We start from the raw sequence: 13,632 nt of genomic DNA, 5'->3' as shown, positions 1-13,632 counted from the left end.
TCCAGATGTTGAAGTTGTTTTAGTTTCAAAGGGTTTGATGCTGACCCCTTATTTTTGTCTTAATTTTTCTTGAGGTTTTTTTTAAATCCTCCCACAATTTTTGTATTAAACTGGTTATTGACATTTTTCATTTGCTCAAAACTTGGTTTTTGGTAAAATGAAGATTTTTTTATGATGTTTTGGGGAAAATATTGAAAAAGGTTCACACCTATTTTAAATGAAAATTTTCACTACAAAGTGATTTGTCAGCAAAATGTTAGCTATGTAATCAGACAGTTTCTGTCTGTCACTATATCTATTGATTCAGAGATCAAAAAGGAGTATTAACATTTAGATGAATCTTGGGTGAAATAATGTCATTGTTTAGATGTCTCTTTAAAGTTTGTGACAGACTGCCTAATAGATATATTTCCATATGTTAATCTGTGCAGCTAATTACTGGTGATGCTTAGGAAATAGGTCTACTTCAAAATCTCCAAAATTGGCTATTGTTCGCCAGAGGACTCTCAGTTGCCAAAGAAGACCTGAAACTGTATAAGAATGTCTAGGGTCCTGATCCTTTTTATCTCATATCTGCTTGATGCTTCATGCAGGGGAAGATTAAACCCAAGACTGAGATCTCTAGTCCTAATCTGGAATCACTCTGACTATGAACATTGAACTATAACCTATGGACTATTTCTGAAAGGTTTCAGAGTAGCAGCTGTGTTAGTCTGTATCTGCAAAAAGAACTGGATTACTTTGTGGCACCTTAGAGACTAACAAATTTATTTCAGCATGAGCTTTTGTGAGCTACAGGTGCATCCGAAGAAGTGAGCTGTAGCTCACGAAAGCTCATGCTGAAATAAATTTGTTAGTCTCTCAGGTGCCACAAGTACTCCTGTTCTTATTTCTGAAAGAATTCTTTGCAACTACAAAACTCACAATCTCTACTATGAATGTAATCTCAAGAACTGTACTCATGACTGTATGTATATGGATCTTTTAACCAATTCTCTTTTCTTTAATAAATTTTAGTTTAGTTAATGAGAACTGGCTGTAAGCATGTATTTGGGTAAGATCTGGAGTATTCATTAACCTGGGAGGTAATGTGTCCGATCCTTTGGGATTGGTAGAACTTTTTTATATGACGAATAAGATTTTCAATAATCCTCATCATATCTGACTTTGGTGTCAGGGTGGAGGCCTGAAGCTGTGTTACTTTAAGGGAACTGTGTTGTTGGCTTCTGGGTAACCAGTGAGGTATTATAGAAGCTGTTTTGTGGATTGTCTGCCCCATTCTTTGCCGTTCACCCTAATTGAGTAACCTCAATTGGCTCCCCTGGGGGTCTAGTCACAGTGGGATAGGAGAGAATCCTGCAGTCTCTCTCTGCATACAATTGTTTTAAGTAGTCCCCTCTGTCTTCTCCCTCGCGCACACACATTGGAGAACTAAGGAGCCAGGCAGCAGAAGATGGGTGTTGAGCCAGAGGCGGCTCTAGGCATTTTGCCGCCCCAAGCATGGCAGGCAGGCTGCCTTCGGTGGTGTGCCTGTGGGAGATCTGCCGAAGCTGCGGGACCAGCAGACCTTCCGCAGGCAAGCCGCTGAAGGTAGCCTGCCTGCCGCCCTTGCGGCGACCGGCAGAGAGCCCCCAGTGGCTTGCCACCCCAAGCGCGCGCTTGGCGTGCTGGGGCCTGGAGCCGCCCCTGTGTTCAGCACCTGATGGATTGTTCTCAATGTCATGATAGAGGAGCTTTGTTGGCCTCTTAATTCGAAGGTAAGGCTTTAGTGTTGCTGTAGTGCCAACACCATGATTCAAAAATTGAGAGTCAGACCCTAAAAAATCAGGAGTGGCTTAAAAATCATGAGTTTTTTTTTTTTTAAATACATGTTGGGTTATTTGCTTGCTGGTTGTTGGGCTTTTCCCTAAAATCACAAGGACTAGTAGCTTCCTCTTCTTTTAGCATGAAAGCTGAGATTCTAATGTCCTCATATAACCTCAGCAGCTGGGTCTTTGCTTTCAGAGCAGCACCAAATACCTCAAGAGACAGGATAAAATCACCAGTTGGCAGCTCTTGATGTATAATGAAAGAGGTTAGGGGTCTATGACAGGAGGGGCTGGGCAAGGTTCTGTGGCCTGCAATGTGCAGGAGGTCAGAGTAGATGATCATGACGATCCCTTCTGACCTTAAATCTGGGTCTTTATGAGAACTCCAGCCTGAGGCGATGACAGGATACAAGAGCATAGTTTGCTAAGGAGGGGCTAAATTCTTTTTGCCTTACTAGGCTCCAAATCCGGTAAGGTATGGAGCACCTCTTGCAAAGTGACTTCAGCTCCTATTGCCTGATGGCGTGAATGGGAGCAGAGGGGGCTCAGTACCTTTCAAGACCAGGCCCCTGACTAGTCCAGCCTTCGGCTACTGGCTAGCAGGTTGGCTCTTGCAGAGAACTCGCTCCTGTAGGACTAAGACTGTTCGTATAGACTGAAAAGATATAAGGGTACTTTGCAGGCAAGATACTGATCGCATAGTGACTGAAGCAGGAAGTTCTTTTTGAATACTTTTCCTTGCCCTAGATATCATTTAAACAATGACTGCCCAAGACATCAAGATGTCTAGCAGGGATTCAGTATCTGTGAAACATCTGCTAACGGAGATGAAGATAGACTTCCCTTAACCCAGGAAGTCAGAGAAATTAATCTGGTGGTGGTCAGGGATCTCATCTTTTCTTTCTGAAAGAAGACGGTGGCTTGGCAGATCTGTGCAGACCGGGAGCATAGTGAAAGAGAGACAGCCCCAGGAAAAGGGCTGTGAGACTCAGCAATCCAGGTATACGTATAAAAACAGTTGCCAGTGGAGGGGAGCAAAGGAACAGAGAACATTTTGAACCATCCCTAAGTGACTGGAAAGTCCCGTAGTGCAAAGCCTGAGGAGCTGGTAAGAATGTGCTGCTTGGGCTTCTTTTGAAGGATAAAGGATGGATAAGCTAGCAGCTGTTTAAATTTGTCCATGTAACTGACAAGGAGAAAAGCTCATGTCTGTTTACTGTGACTTTTATCTCAGGTATTTATCCCCCACCCTCCTTACTGAGCACCTCACAACACCCTGTGTGGTTGGGAAGTACTATTATCCTCACTGTACAGATGGGGAACTGAGACGTGCGTGTCCATCCAGGCTGCTGTCACAGGGTGCGACTGCGACATACCAGAGCTCGCTTTAATCTCGCTAGCTCAGGTTCCGAACTGGTGAAGCTGTGGCAGTGTGAGCTTCAGCGCAGGCTTTTCAAACTCACTCAGATCCCTACGTAATACTCACGGGGCCACCCCCGCTGCCAAGGCTGGGGCCTGAGCTAGCTAGATTAAAGCTCAGCTGTGCCGCCTAGCTCCGATATGCCCAGAGATTGCCGTCTGGGCATACCCCGAGGATGCGGATGCACTGCAGGTTAAGATGTAACTGTAGCACAGGAAGGTGTACTTTAATCGAGTGAGTGTAGGTAATAATAGCAATGAAGACATGGCAGCACAGATCCTGACACAGGCCAGGAACCCCAGTCTTCAGTGGTCTTGTAATCGGGCAGATAGCCTGCGCTGAAACCCATGCTTCCATATCTTCTCTGCTATTTCCCCCTCATTAGCTGGATTAAAGCTAATGAGAGTACATGCTATAATCACACCTGAAATTGAAGTGTAGACATACCCAAGTGATTCACTTAGGGTGACCAGATAGCAAATGTGAAAAATCAGGACAGGGATTGGGTGGACCAATTCCCAAATGGCCCCCTCAAGGATTGACCTCACATCCCTGGGTTTAGCAGGCCAATGCTCAAACCACTGAGTTATCCCTCCCCCGATGAAACATACTTTCAAATAAACAACAGAAGAACTAACAGATTTCTCTGCTAAGGAAAAGGAGCCTGTAGGAAATAGTCTGCCAGACAAAAATTCTCCAAGGGAAAACTTCCTGAGCTCCTGCAAGCAGTGTCCAAACACCCACAGGTGAACTACGCCCTCTTCTTAATCTACCCCAATTAAGCCCAAGAGAGAACCTTGTAAAAGTGAGCCCAGGTACACGCCCATCTTCTCTGGCTCATAGATGGCTCCTTGGCTGCTGTCTGATATGATGTAGCAGTCCAGTCTGATCTTTTCTTCACACGTCTATCTTTTTAAAACCTAAGCGTACTTGAAGGATAGGTGGCAACTACATTAATTAGCCTCAGATCATAGAAAGATGGTGCAAATTCTTGTCTCAGAACTTTCAGTCCATAGGGTAGGTTAGCCTGGCAGCAGCAGCAGCCTTGGTTTGGAGATTAAAACAAAGCACAGAAATGACCTGGTTTTTGAAAGGATTAAGCCCGTTGTGTAGGACATTGTGCTAATACAAGGCGAGGGGATTCCCAGTATACCTGTACTCCTTGACTGGATTTCTTGAGACCCGCCTTCCATAGAGTAACTCCATCCCAGGAAGAACATTCCCTCTTGGCACAAAAAAATCATTTGGAGACACTGAATAGTAGAACCGTGCAGTTCTACAACAGCTGCCATCCGAGTTGCTCAAAGCACTTTACTGTAAAGCCCTGATCCTGGGAAGCTACATATGGACACTGAGGAATGCCAAATGCGGATCCAGTTTCAGGATTGGGGCCTAAGCTTTGTTTGAGGGGTGGGTAAGTAGTATTATCCCTATTTCACAGATGGTGGCACAGAGCCGGCTCCAGCTCTGTCTCGGCCTCAAGCGGCAAAAAAAAAAAAAAAGATGAGCGGCGGCACTTTGGCGGCAGCTAAATCGCGCCGCTTCTTCGATGGCAGGTCCTCCCTTGCTTCCTCTTTGTCAGTTCAGCGGCAGCTCAAAGAGAAAGAGAGGGAATGAGGGACCCGGACGTGCCGCCCCTTTGAATTGGTCACCCCAAGCATCTGCTTCCTACGCTGGTGCCTGGAGCCGGCCCTGTGGGGGCACTATGGCACAGCCTTGCTAAGGCCCCCACTTTCAAAAGTGGCCATCTTTTCTGGGTGCCTCAGGTTTGGATGCCCCAGTTTTAGAGATCTTGGATCTGATTTTTCAAATACTGAGCATCCTACACGCCTATTGGGAAGAATTGTGGGTGCTTAGCATTTCTGAAGATCAGGTTCCTAGGCATTGAAGCTGGACACCCAAACTTATTGGGCACTTCTGAAAATATGGGTCTAATGATTTAACAATGGTCAAGCAGCAGGTGAATGTCACAGCTGGATAGAGAACCCAGGAGTTCTGTGCTTTATGCATAAGAAACAAAGAAGCTGGGCTCATGAATGAGTGGAGACTACTCGACTAGACTATTATTTCCACCTGATAACGAAAACTGAATTTTCAACAGGAGTATTGGTGACAAATATCAAACATCAACTTTCTCTTCAGAGAGTTTTGCTGAGCAGGCAAAATGCTGTGTGAAAAGACAAGAAAAAGAGAGAAAAGAAGACGCTAGTTAATGTCTGAGTCTTTAATTAGTTGATCCAAAGCTTGCCACTTTCTTTTCAGAACTAGTTATGATTTGTCTTTTTTGAGTACCTTCCTCCTGATGATCTCAAAGTGCTTAACAGATGCTATCCGATGTAGTGGGCTTTAGCCTATGAAAGCTTATGCCCAAATAAATGTGTTAGTCTCTAAGGTGCCACAAGGACTCCTCATTCTTTTTGCTGATACAGACTAATGCGGCTACCATTCTGAAACCTATTCTTATATAGCAGCCATGTGAAGGCAGCAATACAGCAGGACCCCAGTTCTAAAAACTGCTTGTGCAATGTCTGTCGTGTGAGTTCAGACAGTCAGGAGTTAAGAGGACCAGGCAGCTCCTTGAAAAAGGAGGCTCAGAGAGGAGAGCTTCAGCTGACTGACTGATTTAATGAATGACTATTGCTTTTCAGAGGGGGAAACTGAGGCACACAGCGATTAACGTCACATATGTTCCAGATTGTGAGCAACACCAGGTGGGTGAGGTAATATCTTTTGTTGGATCAGTTTCTGTGGGTGAAAGAGCGATGCTTTTCCAGCACCACAGAGCTCTTCTCTTTGAGCAGGGGGTGGGACTAGATCAGGGGTCGGCAACCTTTCAGAAGTGCTGTGCCGAGTCTTCATTTATTCACTCTAATTTAAGGTTTCATGTGCCAGTAATACATTTTAACGTTGTTAGAAGGGCTCTTTTTATAAGTCTATAATATATAACTAAACTATGGTTGTATGTAAAGTGTTTTTAAAATGTTTAAGAAGCTTCATTTAAAATTAAATTATAATGCAGAGCCCCCTGGCCAGGACCTGGGCAGTGTGAGTGCCACTGAAAATCAGTGCCATGTTCAGCACTCGTGCCATAGGTTGCCTCTCCTGGGACTAGATGACCTCCTAAGGTCCCTTCCAACCCTGATAGTCTCCAATTCACAGAAAAGCTGAGCAGGATCTGGTTCTGGTCCTGGCAAGCAGGGCCAATGGGGGCGGGGGGAAAGCCGGTACAAATTACCAGGTCTGTCCTTAGTGGGGGACCCGAAAGCGCTCTCGGCGGCCCTGCTGGCAACTCTTTCCTTCGGCAGTGAAGTGGCCCAGCCAGGGATCTCCGGCGGGTGACTCGCTGGGCGGTGGTGGGACTGTGGGCGGGCACAGGCTGCGAACCCAGCACTGCTCTGGCCGCGGGGCAAGGCAAGGGCAGGGCGATTTCCTTCCCACGCGAGAAGCCCGCCCTCCGCTCCGCCCTCTGCAAGGGAACCGGCCGGCGGGGGCAGCCAGGCGGATCCGCCCAGGCCCCGGAGCAGCTGTGACCGAGGCCGGGAGGGAGAACAGCTGCGCTTGGACGGGTAGGCGGTTCCCCTTCCCCGTGGAGGGAGGAACTGAAGCCAGGCCAGGCCCTTAGCCACTCAGTGCCCCGCGGGAACCTGCACCGACCCCCTGCTCGCTCATGGGGGGCTGGAACAAATGCATGCGGGGGGGGGGGGTCCGTCCCTGCAGGGAGAAGCTGCAGTGGCGCCGGCGGGCAAGTGCAGGGTCCCTGCCCTGCGGGGACAGCTCGTCAGGAGGGAAAAGCTGCTCCGCGTTTCGCTAGCTCAGCCGAGCGTTCATACAGCCCCGCAGCGCCTGCTTCCTGGGGCCAGCCGGGCCGGGGCGACCCGCCCCTCTGATCGGCTCCGCCTGCCGCCCTAGGGTGCGGGGCAGGGAGGCCGCCCGGCAGCTGGGAATGCTGCACAGCACAGAGATTGGCTCCTCTCGGTGGTCGTGTGGAGGGAGCAAAGCCTTGGGGGAGGGTTAGTGGCCCTCCGGAGCAAAGGTGCATCAACCAGGCTGAGCCTTCCCGAGAACAGGCCATTAACTCCTTAGACTCTGAAAGAAAGTAACGAGTAGACAGTATTGCCAGTCCCAAAATAACGAGATTATATAAAAAGAATATACTTGGTTTTTTTTTTCCTTTGCTTTCTGGTTTCTGAGTCTCTAGGAGGCACCTAGATCAGGCTTTCAAGCTTTCCTGTGCGATCATGGGGGGAGGAGAAATGTTTTGAATGAAAACTGAGATTTTCACATGACTCCAGGAGCTGGGACTTTAAGAAAACTACCACTCATGATAAAATCACAACAGTTGTGTGTAGGGGAGGTGTGATGCTGAGTAGTTTAGTACTTAGGCAAGTGCTGGAATAATGAGAGAGTTTATTAAAATCTGAGCTAGGAGTAGGATTGCTGAGGGTGAGCTGTCAGATATCATAAAGAAACATGTGCCAGAAACAGGGAAAGCAAGAAGGCATCTCCCAGGCAGGAAGCAGGAGCGCATTGCTGCGCAGTCAGTAATGGGGTGAGAGGCAGGGCATAAGCGGTGGGATATCTGACAAGACAGCATGGCTGCTGCAGTTTTGTCACCCTCAAGCATAAAATAATCATGAATGGCGTAAAAATTACAAGATTTTTTTTAAAACATATATATATATATTGGGATCTTTCTCTGGCTTCTGATTTTTTAATTTTTTATGACTAGAAATTTCCCTTTTTATTCACGTGAAAGCTGAATTTCTCACAAAATAACAACATGACTCCAGGAGCTGGAGCATCAAGAAAAGAACCACATATCACAAGACTCACAATAAAATCATGAGAATTGGCAATTCTGCTGCTGTAATCTGAAAGAGAAATAACCTGCAGATTTTAAAGACTTTAGCCTTTCATTTTAAAGTCCACCACTTTGTTGTTAAGAAAGTTGAAAAGAGTCAAATAAAAACTTACCGCTAGTAATTTTATTTGTGTAGCAGTACAGTGGCTGGACACAGAGCATATGCCAAGCAGCACTGAGAAATAATATTGCAGAGATGTACTTGTGGTTTTGTGCTTTACATTTCAGTATACTTCCCATGCATTCATTCTCTTGCATCATAATTTACACAGAAGCATAATTAAATGAAAAGGTCCCATGTCAATATGCAACACACATACATGAATGTATGATTAGTGTGATCATCACAATAAAATCCTTATACCAAACTGCCATTTCTTATATTAGCAATTGCAGCTAATAATTGCTGTGGTCAAAATCACAAATTAGTTTTCATTATAACTCCTTGTTTTGCCGTACACTGGATAATTCAACTTTTGGGTTGAAGAATCACATTTTTTGAAACGTTTCACTTTTTTTCCCAGAATTTTGAAATTTGGAATTGACAAAAAATTTCAACCAGCTTCTATGTTTGATCAAAAAATGGAGTGGATGGGGAAGGAAATTGGCCAAAGTTTGTCTAAACTTCCTTTTTTGTGTTTAAGAACATAAGAATGGCCATATTGGGTAAGACCACAAAGGTATCTAGTCCAGTACCCTGCCTTCCAATGGTAGCCAGTGCCAGATGCTTCATAGGGAATGAACAGAACAGGGCAACTTATCTAATGATCCCTCCCCTGCCATCCAATCCCAGCTTCTGGAAGTCAGAGGCTTTATCAGATCATGGGTTTGCATCCCTGATTATCTTGGCTAATAGCCATTGATGGGCCTATCCTCCATGAACTCATCTAATTGTTTTTGGAACCCAGATATACTTTTGGTCTTTACAGCATCCCCAGGCTGTGTGTTGTGTGAAGAAGTACTTCCTTTTGTTTGTTTAAACCTGCTGCCTATTAATTGGGTGACCCCTGGGTCCTCTGTTACACGAAGAGGTATATAACTATTTCTCCACACCGTTCCTGATTTTATAGACCTCTCTCGTGTCCCCCTTTAGTCATCTCTTTTCCAAGCTGAACAGCCCCAGTCTTTTTAACCTCTCCTCTCTGTTCCATCCCTCTAATAATTTTTGTTGTCCTTCTCTGTACCTTTTCCAATTCCAATCTATATTTTTGAGGTGGGGTGACCAGAACTGCAAGCAGTGTTCCAGGTATGGGCGTACCATGGATTTATATAGTGGCATTATGATATATTCTGCCTTATTATCTATCCCTTTCCTAATGGTTCTTAACATTGTTAGATTTTTTGACTGCTGCTGCAAATTGAGTGGAAGTTTTCAGAGAACTATCCACAATGTCTCCCAAGATCTCTTTCTTGAGTGGTAGCAGCTAATTTAGAATCCATCATTTTATATGTATAGTTGTGATTATGTTTTCCAATGTACTTTCCATTTATCAACACTGAATTTCATCTGTCATTTTGTTTCTCAGTCACCCAGTTTTGTGAGATCCCTTTGTAACTCTTTGCAGTCTGCTTTGAACTTAACTGTCTTGAATAATTTTGTATTGTCTGCAAACTTTGCCACCTCAGTGTTTGTTTTACACATGTCAAAATTATGGTGACGTTTTCAAAATGTAAGAAAAAATTCTGACCTTCTGTAATAGCATATCAAACTAGGGCTGGGTTGATGTGTTTCCTTTTTCTGCACCAGGTAGTCTAGGGAATTATTTGCAGTCTGGAAGGTGATTCTCAGTGCTGCTGCTGCCTGTTGGGTCAGAAAGATGCCTGCTCCAAGATCAGAATTTTGGAACTACGTCCCGGAAGAAATCCTTGTCCATATATTTTACTACCTGTCTCTCCGAGATAGATACACAGCCTTCCAAGTGTGCAAACATTGGGCCGCAGCTGTTTCCACAAGCTCCGTGTGGCATTTCACAGAGATCAGGTGAGAGGAGGTAGTTTCTGCTGTTTGTAGGTGCCTGTGCAGTCAAGCATACAGCATCTCTTATAAATCTTGCAGTACAACTTATTTTATCTTAAAGCACTGTTCTTCATTCGAAAACCGCATTGCTGATTACAGTCTATAGATGTGAATACTTATAAACCATTAGAACAACTTACCAAGGGTGATGGTGGAGTCTCCAGCATTAGCAATTTTAAAATCAAGATTGGATGTTTTTCGAAAAGATCTGCTCTAGTTTAATTAGGAATTAATACAGGGAAGTCCCATGGCCTGTGTTATACGGGTCAGACTAGATCAGTGGTTCTCAACCAAGGGTATGCAGAGATCTTCCAGGGAGTGCATCAACTCATCTAGATATTTGCCTAGTTTTACAACAGGCTACGTAGAAAGCATTAGCGAAGTCAGTACAAATTAAAATTTCATATGGACAATGACTTGTTTAAATATATAGAGATATACCTATCTCATAGAACTGGAAGGGACCCCGAAAGGTCATCAAGTCCATCCCCCAGCCTTCACTAGCAGGACCCAGTATTGATTTTTGCCCCAGATCCTAAATGGCCCCTTCAAGGATTGAGTTCACAACCCTGGGTTTAGCAGGTCAATGCTCAAACCACTGAACTATCCCTATTTACAGAGGTGGTGGAACTAGTGGTATTGGGGGTGCTGCCGCACTCTCTCACTTGAAGTGGTTTCCTTTGTATATGGGATTTACAGTTTGGTTTAATGGCTCTCAGCACCCCCACTATACTAATTGTTCCAGCACCCCTGCTTGTTTATACTCTTCTATATACCACACTTTGAAATACAAGTACAATATTTATATTCCAATTGATTTAGTTTATAATTATATGGTAAAAGTGAGCGATTCAGCAGTTTTTCAGTAACCGTGTGGTTGTGACACTTGTATTTTTATGTCTGACTTTGTAAGTAAGTAGTTTTGAAGTGAGGTGAAACTTGGGGGTATGCAAGACAAAGCAGACTCCTGAAAGGGGTACAGTAGTCTGGAAAGGTTGAGAACCACTGGGCTAGATGGTCACAATGGTCCCTTCGGGCTTTCTAATCTATGCAACTATGTAAGTAACAGTATCTCCTACAAGTAGCGGCTGTGTGTGTGGTAGAGAAAATAGGATTAGACCATTATTGTTTTTTAAAGAACGCATTAAGAATCTTAAGTCAAGGAAAGGGATAAGTTGTGGCATTAAATGTGCTTTGAAAAGTGTCAAGGAGATACCATCATCATAATCCTCACCTAGCTTTGATATAGCGCTTTTTGTCCACGGATTTACAAAGGCAGTCAGCGTCGTTATCCCCATTTTAAAGAGTGGGAAACAGAAGCCCAGAAAGGGGAAGAGACTTGCCCCGGGACAGCAGGCAGAGCTGGGAATAGCCCCTGAATTCCACTCCTGTGCCCTATAACACTAGGCCACTTTCAGGTGCAAAGGGAAAGCTTCAGCCAAGGTCACTGGAATGATTGTCATGGTGCTGTTGAAGCTGGTGATCTGAGCTCTAGTATATGAGACGGAGTGAAAAGAGAGTTTGAATGTAAGCTCCATGGGACTGGAACTCACTGCCTCTGTCTGTACATAGTAACCGAGCCCCATAACTAATTGTATTGTTGTTATCTATTTGTATTACAATAGGACCTAGTGGACCAACCAGAGATTGGGACTCCGTTGTGCCATACACGGTATAAACACATAGAGAGAGTCCGTCCTGAAGATCGTATAATCTAAATAGAACAGACAGATATGGGTTGAGAGGAGAAACAGAGGCAAAGAGCATAGAAATCACTTGTCCAGCATCACACAGCAAGTCAGTGGCTGGCTTGGGAGTAAACCCCAGGTCCTCTAACTCCCAGCCCGATGCCTGATCTTCTAAACCAAGTGAGAACAGATCTCTAAGGCAGTGGAGGAGATAGATAATAAATACATTAATAATAAAGGACAGTAATCCAAACTATAGACATTGTGTTCACTTGTTGCAGCTCCAGCAAAACAGCTAATTGTGTTCATAATGCTCTTCCAGCTGTGATTCAGAGAACGAGGAGGGCATGCTGCAGAGTTTACACCAGTTCCTGAGCCAGATCAAACACCTGAGGATTGTGTTTGATCAGTCCAAGGAGATAAATCGGAAGAACGTCACCCACATTCTAGACATGTTGGCCAGGCAGAACCACAAGCTGCAGAAGCTGTGCATCGTGTGCAAAGGGGAGAACCCTTATTTCTACTCTGGCCAGGACATCCTGCAGAGCATACGAAATATATGCCAGAGAGAAAACCAAATAGACCTTCAGCATATTGATTTCCGGAGAATGCCGTTCACCCTGGATGATGGGCTTGTTGGACTCATAGCCACCAGCAGCCCAAACCTGCGCAGCTTGTTCATCAACAACCGCACTCTGGTTTGCAACGTGAAGCCAGAAACCATCAGAGAGGTTCTTAATGTATGTCCGAAGTTGTCTACCTTGGGAGTCTACTATGCCAGCCTGTCCAATGATGTGTTTGCGGAACTGATCAAGCCAGAGAGAGAGGCTTTCACACGCTTAGATATTTTTTGTGAGCGCTTGGACAAATATATTCCAGTCATCTCTGAAGAGCTTTGGGCTGCCGTGATCCAGAAGCATCCTCAACTCTGTGTAGACCTGGAGTTTGATCACACAGTCCCTGCCTGGAAGATACCACGGATCCTAAAGCCCAATATACCCGTGGGTACTTTACAACTGAATACTTTTACGTACATGGTGAACCAGGTTAGGTTTGTCACCAGCAGTTACAGCAGGACCTTAAACAGGCTGGTGCTCCACACAACCCCCTCGGACGATTTGAACTCCTCGCTAATAGACCTGGCAAGGAAGTGTGTCAATCTAACAGAGATTCATTGTTACTGTGTGGTTAGTCAGGAAGTGGTAGATACCTTCCTCGTACACTGCCCCAGTCTGAAACGATACACTCTCAAGATTACCAAAGAACGTCACCCCTGGAAACCGACAGTAGTTCAGTGACGTACCTATTTTGACTGGAAGCCAGTTTGAAAAAAAAAAAAAAAAAGCATGTGGATACAAAGATACCAAGTGAATGGAGTTTCAGAGATTTTAGGGTATTGCCTCAAAAACCACATCCATACTACATCATCATCATCAGGAATCCTTCAAAGTCAAGGATGATTGTCTTTTCACAGATTGTCCCTTTCAAATTATCTGTGGGTCTGCTGATGGCTGATATGGCCTATTCTGGAGCCACAGACTCTGCCACATTACACACATGTTTCTGAGCAGGACGGGTGAACCTGGGGTATTGGTTCGGGCTATCGCAGACTCTTTCTGTTGCTTCCATACTACTTACATACTCATATTCAGACACACACAGGAACGTTCTCTCTCCAACCCCAGCTGGACTGCTGTAGAAAGCACAATTTGTCTTGCCTTGCTGTAGAAACGGACCATTTAGACTTAAAGACAATCTGCAAAGGGTTTTAAAAGAAAGAGGCTAGTGGTTTGTTTGTTTGTTTGTTTATTACATATAAAGAAAGCATGATATTTAAG

The 13,632-nt window shown here is 44.8% G+C and overlaps 1 protein-coding gene across 3 annotated transcripts; it reads left to right on the top strand.

Annotated features, from left to right (window-relative positions):
- The first annotated feature begins 6,700 nt into the window (after positions 1-6,700).
- FBXL8 (F-box and leucine rich repeat protein 8) lies at positions 6,701-13,161 on the top strand. Of its 3 annotated transcripts, none has more exons than XM_050922795.1 (3): positions 6,701-6,794; positions 9,841-10,070; positions 12,117-13,161. In XM_050922795.1, the coding sequence occupies exons 2-3, from the start codon at positions 9,907-9,909 to the stop codon at positions 13,090-13,092; spliced, it is 1,140 nt and encodes a 379-aa protein (XP_050778752.1). In that variant the 5' UTR covers positions 6,701-6,794; positions 9,841-9,906; the 3' UTR covers positions 13,093-13,161. The 3 variants fall into 3 exon arrangements, with proteins under 3 accessions (XP_050778752.1, XP_050778751.1, XP_050778753.1); XM_050922794.1 differs by having other exon boundaries at positions 9,837-10,070; XM_050922796.1 differs by lacking the exon at positions 6,701-6,794 and adding an exon at positions 9,027-9,120 and having other exon boundaries at positions 9,837-10,070.
- The last annotated feature ends 471 nt before the right edge of the window (positions 13,162-13,632 follow it).

Source organism: Gopherus flavomarginatus, chromosome 14, assembly GCF_025201925.1.
Source record: "Gopherus flavomarginatus isolate rGopFla2 chromosome 14, rGopFla2.mat.asm, whole genome shotgun sequence".
Taxonomy (NCBI): domain Eukaryota; kingdom Metazoa; phylum Chordata; order Testudines; family Testudinidae; genus Gopherus; species Gopherus flavomarginatus.
This window is presented reverse-complemented; position numbering and strand designations above follow the sequence as displayed.